General features: G+C 36.8%; 1 protein-coding gene across 1 annotated transcript in view; it reads left to right on the top strand.

The window, feature by feature from the left end:
- LOC106963666 (cerebellin-1) overlaps window positions 1–11,357 on the top strand; it is a 25,408-nt gene extending 14,051 nt beyond the window's left edge. Inside the window, exon 3 of the mRNA XM_015058699.1 lies at window positions 9,016–11,357. Coding sequence (XP_014914185.1) covers window positions 9,016–9,213 — 198 coding nt within the window. The 3' untranslated portion in view covers window positions 9,214–11,357. The remainder of the gene's footprint in view (window positions 1–9,015) is intronic.
- The last annotated feature ends 984 nt before the right edge of the window (window positions 11,358–12,341 follow it).

The raw sequence follows: 12,341 nt of genomic DNA, 5'->3' as shown, positions 1-12,341 counted from the left end.
TGGTATTGTTCAGGGGGCCGGACCAAATGAGGAGGCGGCCCGCGGGCCGTAGTTTGGGGACCCCTGCTGTAGGGTATTTCAAAAAAGTACTCTGTTATGTATCTATGCATAGATCTTGACCACAGTCTTGACTAGTCCATTTGTGGATGTGGGAGAATTTCCTCCTGAATTTCTTTTATTTCTTTCTATGTATTTAATGCAAAAAACGTTACTGTTATTTTATGCTTTGCTTGAATGGACAATGTATCGTTATTAACATTGGTTTTGGACGATGCTGTTTTTTTTTTTTGTTGTTGTTTTTTTTGCCATACTGGTATCGGTCATAAGTAGAACCAGACTGATATTAATAACCAGCGTTGATGTCCACTTTGTTGCCGTTTGGGAGTTGGTGCTGTGGTATTTGTCATGTGACAGAGATTGATGGAGTGCAGGCTTGTGGGGATTTAACTGAAGCAGGGAGGCCATGTCTACAGTGAGGTTGTTTTTTAATGGCGTCTAAACATCGGGCAATAATGTCTGATACCTATAAGTATCAGTTATCGGCCAGAAAAGCAATAGCATTTGTCTTTAAATTGTTCTTAACACATAAACGTCCCTTGTGTTTCCTGCACCGTTTCTGTAGTTTCTTCACATCAGTATTTGTTTTCCCCAGATGGTTTCACTCTTATTTTTAAATGTATCCATTTTTTTTTTCGTGTTTATTCTTTGGCCACTTTCTCTGTACTTTTTTTATTCCTTCATCAGAGGTAAAGAACGTCTCCCTTTGAAGGAGTCCATTGTCTTTAGTCCTGGTTGTGTGGAGACGAAACATTTTAAGGGAAACTGCTCAGAAAGGAAAGTGGAGAATCTAAAGGAGAAATATGTGGATCTGAAAAGAGATGATTTGGAAATGAAGGCGAGAAGACTGGTTGTGAAATGCAAAACCAGAAAAGCATTACTGTCATGTCAAAATCTGGACATGAAGTCATGATGCAACAGGATGTCATTAAGCATTAAGTGCTGCACCGAGATGTCAGATTTTTCTCTTTAGTACATTTTGAATTTTTCTTTTTCTCCACATCCATCTGCCTTTTGTCACCCTCCTTATATCCCCATCCTCTTCTTCTTTCTCTTTTTTTCTGTTACTCGGCCTTTTCCAATAGTGAATGCAGATCAATAGCAGTCTGATGTTGTGCAGCGCCTCACTTTCAACCTTTCTTTATTTTTATGGTAGTAATTTTAGATTATCTGTGCTTCTGCGTGTTGGAGAGGAGGTAAACGATCACAATGTGGGGTTGATTCATACACGCGATGACCACAGTTTCATGGTTTTACTGCTGCTATACATCACTGCCATAACCTCACACACTCACCCCGAGCAGCCGTGGGTGTGTGTGTTGAGAAAACACGGGTGAATCAGAACTTTGTGGAGTAGGTTATGGTTTGGATCATGGGGATTTTACACCGCCTGTTACAGCTAACCTTTGCAATTTCAATCGACTCAAACTGGAAATGTCAACGAGAAACATGTTAGTGGATAATAACAGCCTGCAATTTCAAACCAGATCGTTGTTGCGTTTGGTGCTGAACAGCATCTGTGTTTCCATGTGAAGTTATGTTGGCGTTATCGACCCGGCATCGACTCGTCAACCAGAGAGAATGGACTAAATGTTTGGGCTGTGTGAAGACGGTATGTTTCTTTGGCTTCCAGATCTTAAAAGTTGTTTAAAATGTTAAATTAAAACGATCCCTGTGGATTCACGACCATCTAACAAGCCAATTAGTTCCTTTCTGCCTTTGTTTTAAAATACACACTTTAGATTTATTTTAAAGGATGCTTATATGTCATTTTCACAAATATGGAACAACATTCATGCTTAACTTTTTTTTGTTTCTTGGACAAAACAATTGTTCAAAAATAAGTATTACAGATATGTTGGTGTGCTTGATAAAAAATATTACTTTGATTTGACAGTGATTTAATAACAATAAAGAGTAAAATCTTTGATTTCGTATCTCTTTTTAACTTTAAGTGTTTACTCCCCAGAAGACATTTTGCTCTACAGTCATTTTGAGTATTTACTCATTCATTCGACTTAATCGTTATTTTATTTTGACTTTTTTTGGTTGGTTAAATTTTTTTCATAATTTTGATTTTCTAGTCATCAAAATTTTTCTTTTCATTTTGACTTTATTGTTCAGTTACTTTGTCATTTCACTTTTATGTCATCTTACTGAGTATTTTCGCATACATTCAACTTTGTTAGTTTTTCAGCTTTTTTCTTGTAATTTAAACTATTTTCTCATCATTTTGACTCTTCATTTAAACTTTTTTCCCATTTTCGACTTGTTATTCCAACTTGTCCAGTCATTTCAACTTTTTTTTCTCCTTTTTGAATTTTATGCTCACCATTTCCACATTTTTTCTCATCATTTATTTTATGATAATTTTAAACTTCTCCTAATTTCCAAGTAAGCAACAGGAAAATGTTTCCTCCTACTTTTTTTTTCTAACAGACTTATACTAGTAGTCAAAAAAGTGAAAATCAATGATCAAGTTGTACCGAACAAGTCGGTTGATTTGCAGGTATTACAAAGACAGAAACTTGCAGAAAGCCTAAATTTTACAGAAACTAAAATCAGAAATCTGGAAGTTTGGACATTTTGATAAACTTTTGTTTTGCTTGAGACATCATATCCTCATTTAGATTTAAAACTGGGTTTAAATCCATATATTTAAAAAAAAATCATTTTTTAAATATATGGGAAACAAACATGCATTAAGGCAGAAAAAAAAAAAGAGAAACATTTTTGGTGATAACATCTCCTCTCTGAACTGATGTCAAACACACTGATGTTTGACATCAGTGTGTTTTTCCAGTGTATGCAGCACTGCTTCGACACACTTTGTTAAAGCCAGAAAGTCATTATTTAGGATAACAGTTTTAAACATTTAACGCCTGAACAGCGTTTCTAACCCAAACCTCAGAGAGCTGGTGTTTGTGGTTTGATTTCCACCTGAGTGACCTGGAAGCAGGTGTGTCTGAGCGTTGTGGGACGCAGTTCTCTGCCATCTCTGTCTGGAAGCAGTTTTTGCACTTTGGACAGAAACCATGTCCCAATCTCCCCGAGCCTGTTCTTTCCACTGCACCACTTTTGTTTTTTACTACTGCTTTCTTTTTTTTTTTACCTGCCTCAGTATCTGTTCCTGTATTCAAACCAAAGGCTTTTCTTTTTGGGGGGGCGAGGGGGAATGCTAGTTTTGATTTAATAATAAATCTCACAGCATAATTACCATTTTTTCAACTCTAAAATGTCTGTGATTACAAATCAATTTAGTGTTGCATGAAGATGGAGTAAAACTCTTTCTCTGCCTCTTGGTGGGACATTAGTCCTTCAGTTGTTCTTCAGGTGACAGAAGGCTGAATTTTTAACTGTCTTTATGTGGCTCTGAAGGTTCAGGTCTGAGTCCATCACTACACTTGGACTTATGTTGGTCTCTGGTATGCTTTGCCCTGATTTACAGGAACCTACACCATAAATGTGTTTATAAAGTTTAAGTTAATTGGTGAAACAACCTTAAGGCCAGGTTTGCACATTATTTACTGGATTTGTGTTTTGTATCTTCTTTAATCTGTACATCACACCTTCATCCTTCTTCCATAGTTGTAGTTGTATTTGTTTTACAACAAAAATTGAAAAAACTATATATATATTTTTTGTTTTTGTCACAAGTTGTGACAAGAAAAAATTGTGACCATTTAGCCTTATTGTGGAATAAAAGTTAGAATAATAAGAATTCAGATTTATTGGGACAACAATAAACTGATTCCAAAATCTCAAAACTGACGTTTAGATGTTAAATATTCCTCCAAGATGGGTGTCACAAGAACAATAATGAAATTGTTTGAGAAACCACTAAATGCAATTATTGTGTACGATTAGAGATGGGAAGAGCAGCCCGTTAACACAATCAATGGCACAAAGTGAAAACCTTCTCTTTATTATTTTTAGCTACATCTTTCTAGTAACATTAAATCTTAAGGGTCTGTGGACATGGATTTATTATTTTTTTTTGTATTTATTATTTTAAACTTGTCTGATTTGGGATGACATAGCAGCAGGACTCAGACTCCCTAAGTTTCAATTTCAACCTGTGCTTAAAGTGCAGATCATAAACTACACACCAACTTTTAAATGAACAGGGCAAGTAAAACTGAAGTTACACTAAAATAATTAAACCATCTTTTTTTCAGAATATGCTAAACGTCTATCCTGTAAATATGAAAGGGAAGGTGCCAGTTTGAGATCCCTTTGCTGGCGGGAATCTCACATATTGAACCATGAAACTGGCAGTAAAAATTGGCCACAGCTTGTTGCTGAAGAATAGAGGAAAGTTGCACATGTAGCAGCGCAGAAAGAGAAACGAGGAAATGGAGTACTGGGAAAAACGGTGAGATTGCGAAACTGACAAAGTTTTTTTGTGGAGTGATTTGTGACATCCAGTTTGTGATTTTTGTGATATTTATTGGTTTTTGTTTTGTAGGTAAAGGATGAGCACTAATAGTTCTTCTCAAAATACCAAAATACCTTTTTTTATTGTTTTTGCCTCTGAAATGGTGAAGACAATTTACCACAATACCAACAAAAATGCGGCCAACAGTAAGTTATTAGGGAAGAAATCCAAATGGACTGACCTTTGAAGTGTATGTAGTGTTGCTCCCCTGTATTCAGGACTACTGGAAACAAAATAACAATTTATCTGCGTCCCTTCCTCACAAAGTCATGTCATGGGTTCTGATCGATATTGTGGAACGTCATCGGATGATAGAAAGAAGTGATCAACTGGACATGACAAACTGTTTAGAGCCAGGCCTCTCATTGATGACATTGCGTGCCAAGCTTATTTCCACCCCAGGAGTTTGAGGCCAGATTGTGGCAACTAAGGCAAAGACTAAAATAACAGTTCATGCAGAACAAGCCAACTAAATGGGGATGGAAATTTTTGTTTTGGCTGAATCAAGCACTGGCTGCACCATCAGATTTAGTATGCACACTGGCAAAACTCTTATGAAGGAGTCATGAACCTCATTCACACATCTTCTCTTGGCACCATTTTTACATGGACAATTTTTATTCTTGTCCCAAAGTGTTCATGGAGACGCACAAGGTCTCTTTGTGCGCCGCCATCCATCCTGCTTTCTCTGGAAACAGTAACTAGAAGGGTGAAGGATGGAGAAGGACCTGCAATAAAAATATGGGAAGACCTTTCAGACCAGCTTAACCCGAAAAACAAATCACTTGCACCGGACTCCATCTTACACCGTGAGATAAGCCTGGCCATGGCCTAACTAAGTGTCTAATGATGGAGGATGATGAGTGCTAAGTGTCTACCAACTATTCCAAGAGTTTGGAGCTTTTAGTTACTGTACACCAAAAATCTGCAGGAAGCTTACCTTTTAACAGAAGACTGATCACCACACCCCTGATCCCAAAACACGCCATCCCATTCAGAAGATTAGCACAAAAATCCATGTTTAGATCCAAATACATTTTTTTGGTGAGTATAGTAACATAAATGGAAAAAAAAAAAAGCGAAACTATTTGACAGCAGCTCCAGAAATATCCTTTACACATCTAAAATGGTTTGTTCGTGGACGTGACATTAGGTTAAAGGCAACATATACTTTGTAATCGAAAAGCAACGTTTTTTTGGCAAATTTGTATCCTCTAATATATTTCTCAGACTTAAATGAATACATTTTCAAGATATTGAAGTGTTCTTTTTTTGGCCCTGACCTTTTCTCTTTTTCTGTTCTGACAATTGAAAAAAATAATTTAAGTGTAGGCTGAGTGTTTTTATCGGATTCATACACGAACTGTTCAAAGCGACACACACACACTCATACACTCATCCAGCCCGAGTGAGTCGCCAAGTTCAGTTTTCTATTAAGAGGAGTGCCAGGCCAAGAGAGCTCTCGACTCTGACAGGCTCTCCATCTCCTGCCCACACACACACACACACACACACACACACACGCACGCACACTGTCCTGACCATCAGGCCAAATGAGCTGGTTAAGTGTATAATTATGGGATGTTTATGACTTCGCTCCATCAGTTAGTGACAGTTTTACAATTACATATTTTCGTGAGGTGAAAGGAAATATTTTCACTAATTTAGCGCTCAGGTGAGAATTTGAGGGAAATTGGTTCTTCTGCTGTAAGAGGCGTCATGTTTTCATTGATATTAAGAAGCTAGGAGAAAATCTACATCCTCAAACGTCATTCTTCGAGAAAGAACTTCAATGTTTTTATCCTTGAACATGTAAGTGGACTTAAAAGAGGGCAGCTTATTGAGTGCTTTTCAATAAATGTATACAAATAAAATGTTTTTATCATGACTGCGGTTATAAAGCAGTCTGAGCTGCCTTTAAACTAAATCCACTCAACTATTATCCAAACATAAAGGCCAAATAAATTACAAACTTTTTCCAATAAATGTCTGAGACCAAAAAAGCAATGAAGCAGCTTGTCAAAAGCTCACAAAACACAGTTCATAGGTTCCTATGCAGGGATTTCCTTGTACATTTCCTTTTATACTAAAGAAAATGCAACTATATCAAATTAAAATGGATTAAAAATGTTTTTTGCATTTTCATCAGAGACCTGGAGTTTCTTAAACCATTGCAGCACCCTTGATTTTTTTATTTTTCAGTCATTCTGCTGTAGATTTGTCGCTGTGCTTGGGATCATTGTTCTGTTGATGACCCAGTTTGGAGCAAACCTCAGCCATCAAGGCAGATGGTCTCCATTTTTACTCTACCATACTTTGATGTACAGAAGAGTTCAGAAGTTGTTTTTAGTTGCTGATGTTTGATATGGCATTTGGTATGAATCTGCTCCATATCATTAAACTGAACTGGACTCGGTAGCAGTGTTTCCATCAGTGTATGTTGATGTACATTTTGAAGTATCGCAGTAGGAAAAAAGGTAGACAGGAACAGAAAAATTTGAAATGACTTACTCAGTTTTGCAAAAAAGTCGACACATCCTTGAGGTGGTTTTAGGCTTTTCTCAAAAAGAGTTAATCTGCTAAAACGAAAATGGAAACACTTTTCCCGAATGTGATGGTGAAAGGATCCCATCCACCCGTACCTTACCAGAGGCATAAAACTCGGAAGAAACTTGAAGAGCCAATCGGTGGCTGAGAGGAGGACAAATGATGAGACAGTGATTAGCAGCTGGAAAGGGGAGGGTTATATTATGAGGTTAAACTACAGAAACGGAAAATTAAAGAAAACCTGAAACAAATAAAGACGAATCTAATGAATCAAATCGAAACACAAACAATGAGAATAACTAAACACAAGGCATAAAATATAAGAGCAGAAATTATGAAAACAGAAAACAACAAATAACTTGTTTTTTCTGTTACTTGCAATGAAATTATCCATTAACACCGATGTGTTGATTTATTTCTTTCATGTGCAAAGTGATTCTGATCCTTTGTGCTGGAGACGAAGCTTTGCCTCAATTCTCCAAAATCTGAGCTAGAGAACAAAAAAACTACAGCAGCTTCCTCTACTTCTGTATATTCTTGCAGAAACATGATTTGTGCAACTGGCTGTAGAAATTAAGTACAAGAGAAACCGTGTTGTTCCCTTTTCCCATCAGGAGGCTCAGCACCTTCTCGCAGGACGGCCTGTAATCCCACTCGGCTTATAAAATGTATTCCTGCATAAAAACAAGACGTTTCCCCAGCATTCGTTTCAGTTTGTTTTACTACTGCGCTGCTACCAGAGCCGGCACAAAACAATGTTGTTATTTAAAGTGAAGCATAAGAAGGGGAATCGAGTCCCGGGAGAGAGCGTGTTTCTGTTGTAGCTCCAAAGAGAAGTGATGAAAGCTGCTGCCTGTTTAAAGAAGAGGGGAAACGTCTCTGACAGACACTTCTTTCTGTACCAAGATGTTATTCCCTATTGAAATATTTGTTGAGTCAGACGCACTGCACGTCTTTTTCCTTTTCTCCGTCGTCGGCTCTGTGGGGTTTTGTTGAATTCAGGAGGAAGAAAGAGACCCTCCATCTTGGCAAATCTATTAATAATGTGCTGACTGTGTAAAACTGCAGATAAATACGCTGTTCCAAAATAATAACCACGTAATTATTGGATGTGTTGCATAAATGTGGAGCCAATTTATTTGATCCTAATGTCACTTTGTAATGATCCCTGGTCTGCATGTGGACCAGTGTTGTTAAAAATCCATTTTCACAATAATGAACTAAATTAAGTCGCAATAAAAATATTTCTGGAAGATGAATCGTCCCAGAAGTTATCGTAATAAAAACGATAATATTGTTGTTTGGAGACCATTTTCCAGTAATATCATCATTAAGGCAAAAACGGATTCCCAAAGATCAATAAACTTTAAATGAACATTTTAAACTGAATCTGAACTGGAAGACATTTTAAATATCCAGAAATAAACCAAACAGAAACATTAAATAAAATTAATTATAAAGTCCAAGGCAAGACCAAAACTCCAGACTGAAGACTTTTATCCAGTTTTTGGTTAAAAAAAAAAAAGAGAGAGAAGGACAATAAATCTCCCAAATGGAAATTATTGAGCTTGTTGTAATTTATCATGAGATCAATTGATTAATTGCTGTGGCAGGTCTGGTGCTGACCCGTTTCTGTGCCACATTACAGCCTCTTTCCATTGTTTAGTCATGTAGAAAAAGAGTTTCTGTTTAATTTCAGGGTTTTTCAAACTAGAAATTAAAAATCTTTGTGTGTTTACCACAATATTACTTGAAAGTGGTCTCAAAACAACAATATTATCGTTTATTGCAATAACGATAATATTGTTATTGCAATATTAGACCAGTTTATTGTGACAGGCCTAATATTATAATATCAAAGATAAATATTCATGCTGACGAGTGTTTAAAATCCTGAAATGCTCCGTTAACGCATCTTTAAAGGCCAAATTTATTTCTGTAGCCTGACCCGGCTTGTGTTTGTCCTGGTCCAGGTGAGCCTGATGCACAACGGCTGGCCGGTGATCTCTGCGTTCGCCGGCGACCAGGATGTGACACGCGAAGCTGCCAGCAACGGCGTTCTGATCCAGATGGAGAAGGGCGACCGGGCCTACCTCAAACTGGAAAGAGGAAACCTGATGGGCGGATGGAAATTCTCCACCTTCTCCGGGTTCCTGGTGTTCCCGTTGTAGAGAGGAGGAAGGAGCTGGGGATGGAAACAAAGGAGGAAGTCGGAAAGTTCAGAAGCGGAGAAAAAAGGACAAATGAGCTGGAGGAAGAGAAGAAGAAGAAGAAAAGAGAGGGCGTGACAACGGACGATGATTTAAGATAAAGTTTGATTGTAGGAATTAAGAAAACCCGGTACATGAGAGAAAATGGCCACCTTCTTCACTTCCTCCTTTCATCCATCCCTTCATCCATCCTTTTCCTCTCTCTGTTTTCTTTGTGGCTTGACTGCAGCTTGGACAGCCAAAACTTTTTTTACTCTCTGCTGAAAAACGCAGCTGATCATCTTTTCGTGGCAGAGCGTCCTGAAGTGTAAGAATCCCCTCTTTCCTCCTCACTCCTTCACCCAGCCATCCGTTTATCATCCCTTCATCCATCAGTCACTAAACATCAACTCTGAAGAATGTTTCTCAAGGGAAAAACTCACATTTTTTATGCATCTCATTTTTATTTTTGTCATTTAGGGGAAGATTTGTTCCTGGTTTCATTTACAAAATGTGATTTTAAACACAAACCTCTAGATTGCAGCCTGGAGATGCTGGTTTACTTTTTCAATATGATTATTGACTTTAATGTTGCCGTTAAAGTGTAGTGAATTATCCCACATTTTCTCTTGTAATTTATTTCAGTCAGTATTTTCCTCCTTATCACAGATGTAACCTTTTAAATTTTAAATTCCTTCCAAGATTATTATTGAAATTTAAGACCTTAATGAATTAAAATCTCTAAGATTTCTTATGAACTAGTTGAACAACGTTTCTACTGTAAGCTTTGTGAAAACACAACAAACACGCTTTAACCAAAACTAACTTACCGTAATGAAGCAAAAAATTAACACTTAAATCCAAGACAAAGGTAAATGTAATTTAAAATATAGTATGGAAAGTTTAGCCATATTTAAGATATTTTACAAAATAAACATTGAGTAAGTAAACGTAGATCACGTTGTTGAAGCTTCACTCTGGATGAGGCTAAACATAGATATTCCATGTTTCTGGAAGCCCAACATAAATTCGGCCAGTTTAACGGTAAATATAAGAAGTTTTATAAATATTCTGTACCGTATCGATGCTCGGTGAGTGAACACGTGTTTATACGTTTGCTGCTTTCCACTGAAATTCAGAAGCCGAGGAATTCGGTAAACGTAAAAATGTACATTTAGCTTTTCAGTAAACATGAAAGTATTTTAACTCCAGGTTGTATGGAGGGCCAAACGTGACAAGTGTTTTTTTATTAAAGAAACAAACTGTCCAAACCTTGATGAAAAACATAATTAGATGTTTTTAAATCACCAAAATGTTTGGAAAGTTAAATTAAATGTTTTAGTAAACGTAAAAGTTGTTTAACTCCAAGATGACAAATAAAAATACAATTAAATTTATTTAATTCCTGTTTTGCATGTTAGCTACGTATGTACATATGTAAACAGTGTATAGAAATTAAAGGTTGAATCAAATTGAAATTAATTATATGGGTAAAATAATAAAGCTTTCATTGGGAGAAGTAGCTTCATCGTACTTGCCGAGCTCGTAAGTTTTTAGGCTCTTGTAACGAATACATTTTTTTTTCAACAAACACTGTAGTTACCCTGTTCTCGACTGAATTTCTCATTTCTGTTGAGGTCAGGTGGAGTTTTATTTATTTAATTCGCCTCATTCCTGCTGCGGTTCTTCAGAAACAAACCTCCTCATCTTTTGGACCCTCCTCTCTTTTACTCTGCTGCTTTCCATGAAGTTCAGATTTCATTTCATCCTCCTTTGGTTTATTTTTCCACCACATCCTCTCGTCCCCGACAGGCCACCATTTTGTCCCTGGACCGCCGGTGTTTGTTCGCTTCGAAGCACAGACTGTCCTTCGCTTCTCTTCATGTCGGACTGTGACCTCTGAACCCTGCTACCATGGAACTTTAACAGTGTATATATATATATATATATATATATATACACATGCATACACACACACACAAATATTAATATATCAAAGCCACTGTTTTTATTCTCCTGGTATTATGATGATAATAATGGTACTACTAGGTAATGAATTTGACTGATGACTATATTATCTGTATTTCCGTACTTGAGTGTTATATAAAAGAGAAACAGAAACCTAATATTGATTGTGTGGAAAAATCTGAAGCTGCCATTCTGCTGATTAAAATCATGCTTCTTGTTTTTGTTTTGTGTCGAACAAATTGTGGCTAAACGGCTAAAACTACTACTTCTATAGAAAATGATAGCATAAAAGGACTATTATTATTATTATTATTGACTGTAAAAAGATCATATTTAGACTTTGCAATTATTATTTATTAATTGAATCAATTTATGAAGTTTTTTTATTTGCTTTGAAGAACTCAATAAAATGAAATTGTACTTTTATTTTTCTTAAACCAAACACGCGTCTGTCCTGGTAGTTTGTTAAACGCCCAGAAAGCTGCATGCAGATGGAGGTTTTTCTGGTTTTGTCATTTTTACGTCGTTTCTGTAAAACCCGTGAGTCTGTCTGCAGCCTCTCCTTGCTTTCTCTGGCCCTCCTCAGCTCTTTCTCTTCTGTTCATTTATTTTCTGCGTTGTTTGGAAGCTCACACCTGCTTCGTGTTCTCCGTCTCCACTCTGTTGGTTTTTTAAGGTTTTGTGGATCGTTTCTCTCCAGACTTTAATGAGCTCCGGGGGGAAAATTATTGCTGGAATAACAAGCAAACATTAGCTCCCAATACTCTTATGCGTCTCGTCTTTTTCACTTGGATTTTATTTTATTTCCCTCAGTCTTGTTTTTCCGTTGCTTTCTTGTCGTTTTTGTATTTGCGCTTTGAGAGTCTGACCTCTTTGACTTCCTGTCCTGATATCAGTATTTTTCAGGACTAAATAAGTATGCAAAAGTAATTTGTATTTACAGACTGTTCCTTATCTTTTCTTTCATTTCTTCTTTCCATCCTTGTTTCCTATCTCTATTCATTTGTTTTTCCTTTCTTGTGTCCTGGTTTCTTTCCTTCCATGTTTTCAGCCGTTATTTCCTCCTTGTTTCTGTTTGTGTTTATCGCTAATTCATAACTTTACCATAAAGGCATTTTATTAGCCTACCCATTTCTGCCTGA

The sequence above is a fragment of the Poecilia latipinna genome, unplaced genomic scaffold, assembly GCF_001443285.1.
Source record: "Poecilia latipinna isolate Pla-1442-1.1 unplaced genomic scaffold, P_latipinna-1.0 Scaffold1566, whole genome shotgun sequence".
NCBI classification, from domain to species: domain Eukaryota; kingdom Metazoa; phylum Chordata; class Actinopteri; order Cyprinodontiformes; family Poeciliidae; genus Poecilia; species Poecilia latipinna.
Note: the sequence above shows the minus strand (reverse complement) of the source record. Positions and strands in the feature narration are given on the sequence as shown.